We start from the raw sequence: 14,765 nt of genomic DNA, 5'->3' as shown, positions 1-14,765 counted from the left end.
ATGTTATAGTATAAATTAAATACAATATAAGTATACATATCCAAACAGTTATTTTGCTGTATAAAAAGAATCGGACTTTGAAATAGTGTACTATTAGCCTGTAAAGGAAATAAAAAATGTGATCTCATCATTTCTTATAGCATAAGTAGTCCATCACAATCACATACCACAATTTGGTCAGCCATTTCCCAATTCCTTTCGACAGATATTTACTAACCAGAAGCCCTCAGTTTCCCCACTTTGCTGTTTATAAGCTTTGGTACTACAAACAAGGCATTTATCTCCTTCTCTGTAAAATGGAATTGATATTTTGTGCAACAGGCTTGTTGTAACCATAATATTTTATAAACTCTGAAGTGCTGTATAAACATGAGTGCTTGTTATGAGGACCTTCTATGTACAGAGTAGCTCCAGGAAAGGGACAGAGTTAGAATAAGACTTGGTCCCTGAATACATGGAATTTGGTCCCAATTCAGCTAAGTAAATAATTATAATCTTGTTCTACTTCGTTCCAGAGGTTAGAACTAATAGCTACAGATAGAATTTTCTAATAGGTAGATATGTAGACTTAAATTAAGAAAACCTTCTTATGACTTTAAGTGGGCTAAAGTGAAATGGATGAGTTACAGAAGTGGTGAGTTTTCCCATATGAGGCCTTTAAATAAAGACCTTTACAGATGCATTATAAAGATAATCTGCTTTCCTTTATGGGCTGGACTATTTGGCTTTTACTTTCCCTTCTACTCTGAGAGTTTCTGCTTGGAAATGGGAGGAAACCATAGTAGGAATTAGGAGACCTGAGTTCTACTCCCAGCTCTTCCTTACATTACATGATATTAGCCAAGTCTGGATTCTACCATTTACCTAGTGGTAAATGTCATGTCACCTCTCTTGATGAAAATTTTCTTTTCCTTAAAATTGGGGTGTTGATCCTACATCTAAGCCAAAGACAACAGAAACTGAAAGGTTCCAATGTGCATATTCATAAAAGAAATTGAGCAAAAAAATCTAAATGGGGAACACCTAAATATATCATGCTGAATGAGTGCACCCTAAGAAATAATGAGCATAACAAATTCATAGAAAAAAGATTTTTTATGAAGAGATGAAGAGCTAAAAGAAAAAATATGCACACAATGCATATATGATCACAATAATGTAAATGAAAATAAAGCTAAAAGACATCAGATTTCAAGTAAAATGTAATGGTTCCAAGGATTTGATGATGAAGTACCTTTCTTTTCTCCTAGTAGAAGAGGTGCTAGACTACAGGTGCAGAATGGTAAATATGCTCTCAGATATAGTAGTTTCACTTTTTTTGTTACAAAGAAGGGATGTATTGCGAGAGAAATATTGAGAAATAATAATTGTGTCAAAGACAAAATTCATCAGTAAAACATTTAATATTAAAAATAAATAGGTCAGGTTAGATTATTTCTAAGGTTCTTTTCATCTCTGTAACTTTCTATGAGTCCTTGGCTTACCTCTGGTCTCCCTGTGTCACAGTGCCATTGATAAATAAGTGGATATCAAAAAATTCCCCAAGATACACAGAGAGGCTTTTCCTCTTGCCATTTTCAAAATCTCCTGAAATATTAAAAAAAATTAGTGGATGAAAAGAGATGTATTTTCTTGTTTTTCTTAAAGTTGAAATTTTGAAATAGAGACCTATTTAGGGAATTCTTTAATCTATAGAGTATTAAGTACTTTGAGCTAACAGAAATTCTTCCAAGGAAGGACAGGGAAAGACACTTTGGAATCATCTTCAAATTCTCTCTTCCTCACAATCCTAGCCCCCACATCCAATCAGCATGGTCTTCCTCTAACAATCTAACAATTAGAGATACCCTAAGGGAGATTGACTAGATGACCATTGGGTGGGTATTTCATAGAGTTAATTTTTGTTCAAAAAGGATTTATAGGAAATGACCTCTGAAGTCCTTTCTAACCCTGAGATTCAATGTTTCTGAGATTCTTGTTCCCTTCTCTTTCCTATAGAACCACATATCACGCACCAAGGATATGAATAAAGTTAGCGAGACCCCATATACCAATTTAGCTGCTGGAAATGAGTTCTTATAGAGGCTTAAATCTAGCTGGATTTAGTTAACAAGTCATCAGGACCAAAGCACAAATGGGTTTATGAATCATAATTCTAGGAGCTGAGATGATTTCAACTGTGATTTCTCCCTCTGATGGAGGGATTAAGAAAGGAGCTAGTGTGGTATGGTAGACAGAGCTCTGGATTTAGTACCCAGAAAGACAAGATTCTGGAGTGGAGAAATCTAGAGGCAAAAGACATGAGTTTAAATTCCACAACTATTACTAACTGCTTGAGTGATCTTGGACAAGTCATTTAACTTCTAAAGCCATAATATTAATTTGAGGGATGAGGGGGGGAGAGAGATAGGTAAGGAAGGGAGGAACACTAAATGATTCCAGTTCATATGACCTTATGACCTTTCTCAAATCCAATTCCTTCATAAAACTCTCCCATTGGGGCTCTCTTCTCCCAATTACTAATATCAACATTAACCAGTTTAGCACTTTATCATTCCCTAATTAGTTCATATATAAGACTTATCTCTTCATCTAGACCATCATGCTGCAAGGCAAAAATTGTCTCATATTTCTTGGTATTCCCCATAATACTGAGCACAAATTTAGCAGATACTACTAGTTATAACAACTGCTAACATTCATGTAGCCATTTTTAACAATATTATCTCATTTTATTTTTTTCACCAAGTCTGGAAGTCCCCATTTCACAAACAGGAAACTGAGCCACTTGCTTCAGGGCCAGAGAGTAAATGCCTGAAGTCAGATTTAAACTCAGGTCTACACATTTCCAAATCCAACACTATCTACTGCACTGCCTACTATAGTGATATTGAGTAAAGACTGAAGTTGGAATCATTGTTGAATCATTCGGTCACATCCAATCCTTAATGACCTCTATGGGGTTTTCCTGGTCAAGATACCGGAGTGGTTTGTCATTTTTTTCTCCTGTTGTCCCCACTTTACAGTTGAGGAAACTGAGGCAGAGAGAGGTCCAATGACTTGTCTAGAATCACACAGCTAGTAAGTGTCTGACACCGGGATTTGAACTCAAGAAAAATCTTCCTGACTTCAGGCCCAGAACTCTATCTATTGCACTACCTTAGTTATCACTAAAGTTTGTCACACACTTTAGAATACTCAAGCTGCTATAGGAAATTTTTCTAGAGCCTCCTAGTTGTTAGTACTGTCTCTTCAATGTATATATTGTATACATACTTATATATACAATGTATACATACATATGTATACATACATATGTATACAATGTATACATAAACATACATATAGATGTATATATGTCTACAATGTAGACATATATATATATATGGGTGTATGTGTATCTGTTTAAATACCTTTCCAGTAGAATATAACCACAGAATTACTTGTTTTTGCATAAAACAGGGAGATACCTGCTTAGCTAAAGTATTTTCCTGTGCAAAAGACAGGAGGAATTTCCTATAGATAGTAAAGTCCCCTACATACTCCTGTTTATATGGGATATTATACTTGTTGCATCAAATCCAGAACACTACAGGGCTTCCTCAGTGAGAGTCCATGTTTACTTAAAAAAAAATTCAATTTAATAATCCATAGAGGAAAAACAAGATGGATTTAGAACACCTGGGCTATAGATAGGCAATTAAAATGCCAGTCTACCAAGTTATAAATTCAGACATGTATCTGGAATAGATGCAACTACTGGACAATGAATTGAACTCAGAATTAAATAGGTGGAAAGAAACAAGTTAAACTGCACTTGGGAAATTATATATTGCTCTTAATGATTCCAAGTTGTTCACCCGCACAAGAATCAATCTTTTTAACAAAAATGCTATAGGGTTATAAGTCTTAGCACACAACAATGTCCAAATAACTAAAGTTGCCGTTAACCCAAAAGTCAACCAGGTGAATGGGGTCAGTATATTTCCAGTGATGGAAATCTGCTCTAGAAGTGGCATAAAGAATATCATTTTTTGGGGGCAGCTAAATGGCTCATTGCATCAGCCATGAAGTGAGAAAGACCTGAGCGCAAATCCAGACTTAGACACTTAACACTAGCTTTGTGACCTTAGTTCAGTCACTCAGTCCCAGCTGCCTCACTCTTCTCCCCCCAAAACAAAATATCATTCTTTTTTTTTCTGAGTCAATTGGGGTCAATTGACTTGCCTAGGGTAACTAGGAAGTGTTGAGTGTTTGAGACCATATTTAAACTCAGGTCCTCCTGAGAAGGGCTGATGCTCTATCCACTGAGCCCCAAAATATCATTCTTAATCTTTAAATCTAGAGGGAATCTCCCTACCCCTCTACTAATGTTGTATAGATTTAGTGGAAAGAATTTAGTTTCAAATCATGGTTCTGCTACTTACTGCCTATGTTGCCATAGGCAATTCATATCACCTCTCATTTATAAAATAAGTGTGTAGAAATATATGATCTTCATGATCATTTCTAGATCTAAATTCAATTATTCTGTAACTCCAACTGATAAGTCATAGAAAAATCATTCCCTTCCTCTCATAATTGCTTTGGTATTCTTATCTAAATCATTTTGGACACATCATTACATTAAATTTTGACTCCTCCATTTAATGCTTACTCACCCAAAATGGAGAAAGAGTGTTTCTGGCAATCTCCAGTCAGAAGGTAACTGCAGTCTCCACCAAAGCTGTAGAAACGGTCATCAAAGGTTTTGATATGGTCATCTCCAAAAAAGCTGCAGCGCCGACCTGATATCTCACTCTTCTTGCCTTCCACGAAGAAGGATGGAAAGGAGGCTGGGAGGATAGAACAAAGGTCAGTGCTACCACACCCACCAGCCCAAGCTGCATAAGTATGGTGAGACTGAAGGAAATCCACCCAAAACTAGACTTTGGAGTTAGAACTAATCAATCAAGAAGTTTTCATCAAATGCCAGTGTGTGCCAGGCTCTGTGCTATGGGACTTAGATAATTGCTGACTAAAAAAAAGTCATCATCCTATGGCCTAAATAATGAAGGACCTAAACTAGTATGCAGTAGACACTTAAAGGTTTTTCAGTTGCTTGTTAAATCAAGATAATAAAAAGTCCATTTATTAAATTTTGCCATTTAATGCTATCCAAGTGCAGAGAAAGAGCTAATAGTCTGAATACTGATCAAAGAATACTATTCTTCACTTAATTTTTCAAAGGTTTTTTTTTTTTTTTGGTTTTGGTTTTTCTTACAACATGACTAATACAGAAATATGTTTTGCATGATTGCCCATGAATATCCTATATTGAAAAGGGAAAGGAGAGAGAAGGAAGGAAATGAGTAAATTTGAGGACTCAAATTTTTAAAAAAGAATTTTAAAAATTCTTTATACATATAATTGGAAAAAATATATAGTTTTTATAAAATTTTGCCATTTCAGCTTTGGACCCATCAGGTACAGGTACCTATAGAGTTCTTATTTCCTCCTAATTTGGGGGGACTGTAGGGAAGATCAAAATTGGGGCAAAATTGGAGTAGTCTGCTGTCTCCTAATTCTGGAAAGCTAGTTATTAAATTTTCATTGTAAGCATTTACATTTCAGAAAAATAGCAAAGGTAAAAATCAGGACTTAATTTATTGTTTTGTTGATTTTTAAACTTAAAGGAGTGGATGAAGAAAATGTCAATAAGCACATTAAACTAAAGTGTATTAAAATTTTGTTCCACATACATTTTTCCCTCAAAGAGTCAAATTATTAAACATTTGCCAGTACACTACTGAGCAAGAGATCTGCCAAATTACCACAAATTTCAAAATGGAGAAGGAAGACAAAGCAAGACAATAAGCATTTATTAAGTGCTTGCTATGTCCGGGAACTGTGCTAAACATTAAGATAGCAAATAATTTAAATACTCTGCACCAGAGAAAAAAAGAAAAATGATTCCTTACCTGATGTGAAGAGATCCAGAGCAAGAGGTATAAACATAAGCTTAAGGCAGGTCATCTATGAAGAGAAAGAATCCTGTCAATAATGTTTGAGGTTCACTATAAGAATATATCAGGGGAACAAATATATTGGTTCTCCTCCTTCTCTTCTTCCTTCTCATTTTCCTCCTCCTTATTTTTCTTGTCCTTTTCCTCCTCTTTCTTCTCCTTCTCCTTCCTTCTTTCCTTCCCAAAATGAGACCCTCCTGCTTTTTGTCTTAAGGCCCATCACAGCCCTAAACTTGAGAGGCAGCTGTTGGTGGAAGGATATTTGACTGGGAATAAGGTCTGGCTTCAAACCCTGTTGACTCACTAGTGAGATGACCATGGGTAAGTCATATAACTACTATGAACTCATCTATTAAATGAGGATATTAATAATTATACCACTTAGTTCATTGGCTATTGTAAACTAAAATGTACTATTAAAATGAGACAAACATGGTAAGAACTAGAAGACACAATGGATAAAGTATTGAGCTTGGAAACAGGAAGATTACTCTTCATGAATTCAAATCCAGTTTTAGATACTAACTGTGGAACTCTGAACAAGTCCCTTACCCTTGTTTGCCTCAATTTACCCACTTGTAAAATGAGCTAGAAAAGGAAATAGCAAACCACTCTAGTATCTTTGCCAAGAAAACTCCAAGTGGGGACATGATTCAACAACAAGGGCTCAGGTTCCTTGAATCCATAGTCAAAAGACCCAAACCAGTGACAAGTTTCTTTCTTACTTTCTTTCCCATGCTAATCACTGATTTTTAATATACTTCAGATTTTAGAATCATAGTCTTAGAACAGGGAGGAATCTCAGAAATCACCCTGTCCAACACCCTAATTTTATGGATGAGAAAACAGACTGAGTCAGAGTCAAAATCAATAAATATTTATTAAGCACCTATTGTATGCCAGAGGATACAATGAAAGTCATTAAGTTCTTAAGAAGCTTATAGTCTACTGGGGAGAGAAATAAAACATTTTTTTTTTTAAAGCTGAAATGGAGTAAGGAAATGAAAGAAGGCTACCCCATCAGGGATATAATAAAGACCTGCAGAGGAGGGAAATGATCCAAAGAATTAGGAATTTCTGTATTGATTTCACATCGCAGAATGGTAAGTTTCTAGAAATCACAAAGAACTTAAAAGAAGCGTGGTAGGAGAGAAGTGAATTCCCTAAAAGGATAAGGTCTCCAATACCAACTCCACAAAGTTAAGTGAGTTGCCCAACATTAAACTGAAAAAAGGTTAGAAAAAGTCATTTTTCCCCAAAACGGCTTAAAACTGTGGCCCATAAGTTCCTGGTGTGCCAGTGATGGGTGGTATTTTTGTTATTCAATCATGTCTAATTCTTTGTGACCCTGTTTGGGGTTTTCTTGGCAAGATATGGAGTGGTCTGCCATTCCCTTCTCCAGCTCATTTTATAGATGAGGAAACTGAGACAGACAAGTGACACAGATAATAAGTAACTAAGATCAGATTTGAATTTCCATCTTCCTAACTCCAGGCTGGACTATCTAACTACTGTGCCACCTCACTGACCCTACTACTCACAATTCAGTTAAGCACATACCCACATTAGCCCAATTTTAGATTGCTTTCAAATATAAGAAAGGCAAATATGACATTTCTAATAGAAAAAAATATATAAATAAATGTTGGAGTGAAAAAATAAAAGTAATTATAATTTCATTCAAATTTTATAGTCAGGTGTATTCTGGGGGTGGCAAAGGAGACAAGGTTGAGCAGGCCTTATTTTGAAGAACTAACAAGGTAATTGATACTCAACAGCCACATACAGACCACAGGGAAAAGATCTGACTGTTTTCTAGGGATGATCTTGCCCAAGAGAGCTACAGACAAAGGAAAAACAGACAGTCAGAAAATCAGGAAAATTAGATCCAGGACAGACTTGAAAGATAATCTACTTAAAGTTGTTCATTTGAGAAATGAGGAAACTAAGGGCTATTCTCAGTAAGCTACCTCTCAAAATTTTTGCTCATAAACTAGCTTCCAGGCTGCTTACGTGGGCCACTGTAGAAAATGTTAATTCATTTTAATGTGAATCTATGTCAAATAGTTTGCATTATATGAAATTTTTAAAAAAATATTTTCTCTATCACAACCCAATGATATATAAAATTAGTTTTATAGAAAAAGAAACAGACCTTGGAAAGTTAAGTGATTTTCCCAGATTCAAACCAGGTTCCTCAATTTGAGCTATAATTTTCAAACCTGGGACCAGGGGAAAACCTGCAAAACCCAATCATGGGACAGATACAAAAAACCAATGTCCAAGACTTTGGGTCATCTGATGTTAGGGATTGGATGCTACCAAAGGGAAGCAGCTGTGCTATATATAGGAAGAAGAGGCTGTGTGGTACTGTCAATTGGTAAGTCAATAAACATTGGCTAAGCACCTACTGTGTGCCAAGCAGTGCACTGAGGTTGGAGATATAACAAAAAGTAAATTGTCTCTGCTCTAAAGAGCTCCCAGTCTAGTGGAGGAGACAGCATTGAAGCAGCTTTGGAGAAATAAACTCCCTATAGAATAAATAGGAAATAATCAACAGCGGAAAGGCATTAGGATTAAGGGGGATTGGAAATAGCTTCCTATAGAAAGTGGAATTTAGTTGGGACTAAAGGAAATCAGGGAAGCCAGAAGGTAGAGAGGAAGCAGAGCATTCTAGGCGTGGGAGACAGCTCAGAGATGCAGTATAATTTTTAATTTATTATTAATTATTTAAAATTAAGATAATTTGGGGAAAAGCAAGGAAACCATCAATAGCTCTAAGAGAATGTGGGAGCAGGGGTGTAAGAAGGACTAAGGTATAAGAAGGACTGAAAAGGTAGGAACTGATTAGATTATAAGGGGCTTTGAAAGCAAAACAGAAGATTTTATATTTGATCTGGAAGTAATAGGGAGCTACTCAAGTTCATTGAGAGAAGAAGGGAAGAAGTGGGGAGTGACATGATCCAAACTGAACTTTCGGAAAATGACTTTGCCAGTTATGGGGGAAAGAGTGCTGGATTTTGAGTCACAGAACCTGAGTTCAAATCCTGACTCTACTATTTCTTGGCTGAGTAACCTTGGCAAGCTGCTTTAGTTCAATAGGCCTCAATTATCTCCTCCACAAATACTGAGGGTGACCCAGATGACCTCTGAAAACCTTTCCAGTTCTATGAGTCTAAGATTTGAAATATTAGATTTCGAGTCAGAAGACCAAAATCTAGCTGAAAAAGCTTGGGCAAATCATTCCACTAACATACCTTCATTAGAGAATCACTTAATCTCACTGAATCTTAGTTTCTCCATCTATAAAATGAAGACCATACACATTACAAACCACAAAACCATATATAAAAGTGAATTATCTTTGTTGCTTGGGATAGCAGATAAACAAGAACAAGCCTCCTTTCCATCAGGTCGCTTCTAAATCGATTTATCCCACCTCCCCTCCCTTCTCCCTCCTCCCATTGTCAAGTCTCCTCCACTCCCTCCAGGCTCATGCTCAGCAGTGAGATTTTCTCCAAACAAACTATGCCTTACCCTGATGGATCTCTGAGGCCCTCTGGAAAACAGCCTCCAAGATAGTTGACAAATGTCCTCAGGGATCCATGCTTTCCAGTATGGGGGGGTGGCTCAATCAGAACTCTTTTGCCTCTGAGTTGACTGGTTACTAAGCAGCCCAAGAGTCTAGATCTTTATGCAAAAGGACACAAAGTCAAAGTTGACGTCAGTCAGAGCATCCCCCACCCCCATCCACAATAGCGCCAACCTGCTTCTGGGGGGAACTGGCCTCCACTTAATTGCCAGAAGAGAAAAAAAAATCCAACAATGGAAGGAAATGGTATTAGACACCCCATGGCGCTGATAAGACTTTGAAGAGTTTGGTGGGAACCCTCATTGGCAAGGCACTTAATGAACTGAAGTTGACTTCTTCAATTTTTTTGCCTCCTCAAAGATCTCTGAGGAGGAGAAAGTAAGAAAGCAGGCAATGCCCAAGGAGAACCAGGCAGCAGACAATCCATCTGGCTCCTGGCCATAGTAGGGCTATGGGTCCAATGGGAAAGAAAACACCGAGACCAGAGCCAATTTGGCAGCTGTGTTCTGAGGGAAGTGGCTCCCTGACCTCTCCACCCCCACCTCCTCCACCTCACAACTGCACGTCCCAATCACCAGAATTTATGGATAATTTGTGAGGCTTTTCCAGGGATGGAACTCAGCAAAATTATGAGAAGTCATATAGTGTAGTGGAAAGTGTTAGATTTGAAGTCACAGTCAAATCTTGATTCTGCTGTTTACAAGTTGTGTTAAATAAGAATAGTCCAGTTGCATGAAATTAGTCGATTTTTTTTCAGCCTTGGCCATCTTCCTTCCATACCCTATGTGTGTACTCCTTCCCTTCTGAACATTTCCTTAATTTCATATATATTTCCAATTACCTTGGTGGTTCAGGAGCAGTAAAATAGATTCCCAATAAAGTTGAGAAGCTTTCACAAAATTTGTGATTTGGAAAGATTTTTAAAGATCATCAAATCCAATCCTTTCATTTTACAGATTGAAGGCAAGAGACATCAACTGATTTGCTTGAGGTTACACAGATGATGTGTAGTAAACCACACTTTTTACTGTTTGGTCATTCTGTCCAACTCTTCATGACCTCATTTGGGATTTTCTGGGCAAATATACTAAAATGGTTTGCCATTTTCTTCTGCTCATTTTACAGATGGAGAAATTGAGGAAAACAAAATTAAATGATTTGCCTATCGTCACACAGCTAGAGAGGTTCTGAGGCCAGATTTGAGGTCAGAAAAATGAATCTTTCTCATCCAAGGTCCAGCACTCTATCCATTGTACCACTTTGCTACTCCTAAACTATATCTTACCAGTACCAGAATTCAAGCTTCTTAATTCCAAATTCCAAAACCAAATATCTAATATGAGGAAGATAATAGCACCTCCTTCCTAGGATTATTGGGAGGATCAAATGAGCTAATAATTGACTTTTTAAAAATAGTATTTTATTTCTCCAAATACATGCAAAGATAGGTTTCAACATTCTCCTTTGCAAAACCTTTTGCTCCAAATTTTTCTCCCTCCTCTATTTCCCCTCTCCTTAAGGCAGCAAGCAATCCAATATAAGTTATCTCTACATGTTCTCTAAACATATTCCCATACTTATCAGCTGTACAAGAAAAATCAGATCAACTTGTGGATGAGAGCCATCCACACCCAGAAGGAGGACTGTGGAAACTAAGGTGGATCACAACATAGCATTTTCACTCTTTTTGTTGTGGTTTGCTTGAATTTTATTTTCTTTCTCATTTTTTTACTTTTTGATGTGATTTTTCTTGTACAGCAAGATAATTGTATAAACATGTATGCCTATATTGTATTTAACATATTTTTATCATGTTTAATATATATTGGATTACATGCATCTAGGGGAGGAGGTGGGAGGAAGGGGAAGAAAATTGTAACACAAGGTTTTTCAAGGGTCAAATTATCTGTGCATATGTTTTTTAATTTATTTTTTATTAAAGCTTTGTATTTTCAAAACATATGCATGGAAAATTTGACAGCATTGACCCTTGCATAGCCTTCTGTTTCAGTTTTTCTCTTCCTTCCCACCATCTCCCCCTTAGATGGTAAGCAATTTAATATATATTAAACATGCTAAAAATATATGTTAAATCCAATATGTATAAACATATTTACACAATTCTCTTGCTACACAAGAGAAATCAGATCAAAAAAAGAAAGTAAATGAGTAAGAAAACAAAATGCAAGCGAACGACAATAAAAAGAGTGAGAATGTTATGTTGTGATCCACCCTCAGTTCCCACAGTTCTCTTTCTGGGTGCAGATGACTCTCTTCATCACAAGATCATTGGAACTGGCCTGAATCTTCTCATTGTTGGAAAGAGTCACATTCATCATAATTGATCATCATATAATATTGATGTTGTCGTATACAATGATCTGCTAGTTCTGCTCACTTCACTTAGCATCAGTGCATGTAAGTCTCTTCAAGCTTCTCTAAAGTCATCCTCCTGATCATTTCTTGTAGAACAATAATATTCCATAACATTCATATACCATAACTTATTCAGTCATCCTCCAGCTAATGGGCATCCACTCAGCTTCCAATTTCTTGCCGCTACGAAAAAGGTTGCCATAAACATTTTTGCACATGTGGATCCCTTTCTTTCCTTAAAGATCTCTTTGGGATATAGGCCCAATAGAAACACTGCTGGGTCAAAGGGTATGCCCAGTTCGGTAACTTTTTAAGCATAGTTCCAAATTCTTGCATATGTTTTGAAAACAAAAACTTCAATTAAAATAAAAGTTTGAAAAATAAATAAATTCAAAAATCAGATCAAAGGGTAAAATAAAACACTAAAAATAAAAATAGGAAGCAAAGAAACAATAACAAAAGGTGAAAATGCTAGTTTTCCCTAGTTCTTTCTCTGGATGCAGATGGCATTTTCATCCCAAGTTTATTGGAATTGTCTTGAATCAACTCATTGCTGAGAAGAGCCACTCCATCACAGCTGATCATCACATAATCTTGTTATTGTGTACAATGTTTTCTATTATTATAGAAAGAACATTACTCACTTCACTCAACATCACTTCAGAGAAGTCTTTCAGATTTTCTGAAATCAGTCTGCTCATCATTTCTTTTTTTTTTTTTAATAGCCTTTTATTTACAGGTTATATGCATGGGTAACTTTACAGCATTAACAATTGCCAAACCTCTTGTTCCAATTTTTCACCTTTTATCCCCCACCATCCTCCCCCAGATGGCAGGATGACCAGTAGATGTTAAATATATTAAAATATAAATTAGATACACAATAAGTATACATGACCAAACCGTTATTTTGCTGTACAAAAAGAATCAGACTCTGAAATATTGTACAATTAGCTTGTGAAGGAAATCAAAAATGCAGGTGGGCATAAATATAGGGATTGGGAATTCAATGTAATGGTTTTTAGTCATCTCCCAGAGTTCTTTTTCTGGGCATAGCTAGTTCAGTTCATTACTGCTCCATTAGAAATGATTTGGTTGATCTCGTTGCTGAGGATGGCCTGGTCCATCAGAACTGGTCATCATATAGTATTGTTGTTGAAGTATATAATGATCTCCTGGTCCTGCTCATTTCACTCAGCATCAGTTCGTGTAAGTCTCTCCAGGCCTTTCTGAAATCATCCTGTTGGTCATTTCTTACAGAACAGTAATATTCCATAATTTTCATATACCACAATTTATTCAGCCATTCTCCAACTGATGGACATCCATTCAGTTTCCAGTTTCTAGCCACTACAAAAAGGGCTGCCACAAACATTCGTGCACATACAGGTCCCTTTCTCTTCTTTATAATCTCTTTGGGATATAAGCCCAATAGTAACACTGCTGGATCAAAGGGTATGCACAGTTTGATAACTTTTTGCTGCTCATCATTTCTTATGGCACAATAATATTCCACTACATTCATATACCATAACTCATTCAACCATTCTACAAATGATGGGCATTCACTCAGTTTGCCACTGCTAAAAGGGCTGCTACAAACATTTTTGCACATGTGGGTCCTTTCCCCTCTTTTATGATCTCTTTGGGATATAGATCTAATCGAAATACTGCTGGATCAAAGAATATGCACAGTTTTATAGTCCTTTGGGTATAGTTCCAAATTGCTAGAATGAGATAATAATTGTAAAGTACTTAGTATAGCATAGCATAAAGTACTTCAAAAGAAGCACTGTATAATGTGAGTTATTTCCACATTTCAATTGTTGTTAAAGGTAGAATTTCAAACACCTTGACAGGCACAATGTCAAAGACATTTTTGGTTGGGGGACCCAACTCAGTGCTAACCAATTCCATTAAAGCCAATTTATTAAATGCAAAATATAGTGCTAGTTAATGAGGGAAAAGTGCAGTTTAATTAAAATTAGGTCTTTGCCTTCTTGGACTTAACAGTCTAGTCAGGGAGAGGAAATATGCACAATTAATAGATAGTACCTATTCCTGCATGCAGTTCTACAAGTAATTTCCTCTTATTTCTCAAGGAGTTCAGTACCTATCTTCATTCTTGGAGAATAATTTCCAATGTGACATATCTATGTCACCTCAAACCCCAAGACTTTCCAGTTCATCAACCTCTCATGACCTGTACTTTTACTACAAGTAAACAACACAGAGAGATAATCTCATCATTACCCATAATTATTCTACTACCCATGATAAAAACTGAAATTCCTGTCCCTAGTCACCACCTTCTTTCTCAAACTCCCCACAACTAGTTTTTGTCTTCCCTAAAACCACTCATCACTTCTCTCTGCTCCCCAATGCTTATTGTCTAAATCCACTACAAAAAAAAATTTGTATCTAGTCTAAACATTGCCCTCACCACTGCATAATTTACTCATGAATTCATTGGATTTAGTGCTTTAAAAAATACCTTAGAATTTTTTTCTTTATCTTTCAAAGTTTTTCTTAAATTTACTTCTCTGTTTACATGTTATCATTCAACGGTATATAAGGTCCCTGGAAGCAGAGACTGATTTTTATATTGATCATCCACAATATCTTGCATGTAGTAGTTACCTTATAAGCATTTACCAAAATGTTTGATGAATTTTGAAAAGGGCCTCCCTTACAGGACCATCTTCCTCTGACCTATCTCATTAGGTTAGCAAAAATGTACTCTGCTTACTCAGGCTGGTCCTGAGAAAGCCTCTTAGTGTTGTGGAAAATAC

General features: G+C 36.4%; 1 protein-coding gene across 2 annotated transcripts in view; it reads right to left on the bottom strand.

Annotated features, from left to right (window-relative positions):
- VWF (von Willebrand factor) overlaps nucleotides 1-9,714 on the bottom strand; it is a 198,937-nt gene extending 189,223 nt beyond the window's left edge. Inside the window, exons 1-4 of one of the 2 annotated variants that reach the window (XM_023504571.2) lie at nucleotides 9,543-9,714; nucleotides 5,961-6,015; nucleotides 4,662-4,835; nucleotides 1,485-1,587 (exon numbers count right to left, since the gene is read on the bottom strand). In XM_023504571.2, the coding sequence (XP_023360339.1) occupies nucleotides 1,485-1,587; nucleotides 4,662-4,835; nucleotides 5,961-6,015 (332 nt within the window). In that variant the 5' untranslated portion in view covers nucleotides 9,543-9,714. Of the gene's footprint in view, nucleotides 1-1,484; nucleotides 1,588-4,661; nucleotides 4,836-5,960; nucleotides 6,016-9,542 lie in introns of those variants that run through there. The other variant, XM_031938302.1, reaches the window with a different exon arrangement.
- Nucleotides 9,715-14,765: the final 5,051 nt, after the last annotated feature.

This window comes from Sarcophilus harrisii, chromosome 5 (assembly GCF_902635505.1).
Source record: "Sarcophilus harrisii chromosome 5, mSarHar1.11, whole genome shotgun sequence".
Taxonomy (NCBI): Eukaryota; Metazoa; Chordata; class Mammalia; order Dasyuromorphia; family Dasyuridae; genus Sarcophilus; species Sarcophilus harrisii.
Note: the sequence above shows the minus strand (reverse complement) of the source record. Positions and strands in the feature narration are given on the sequence as shown.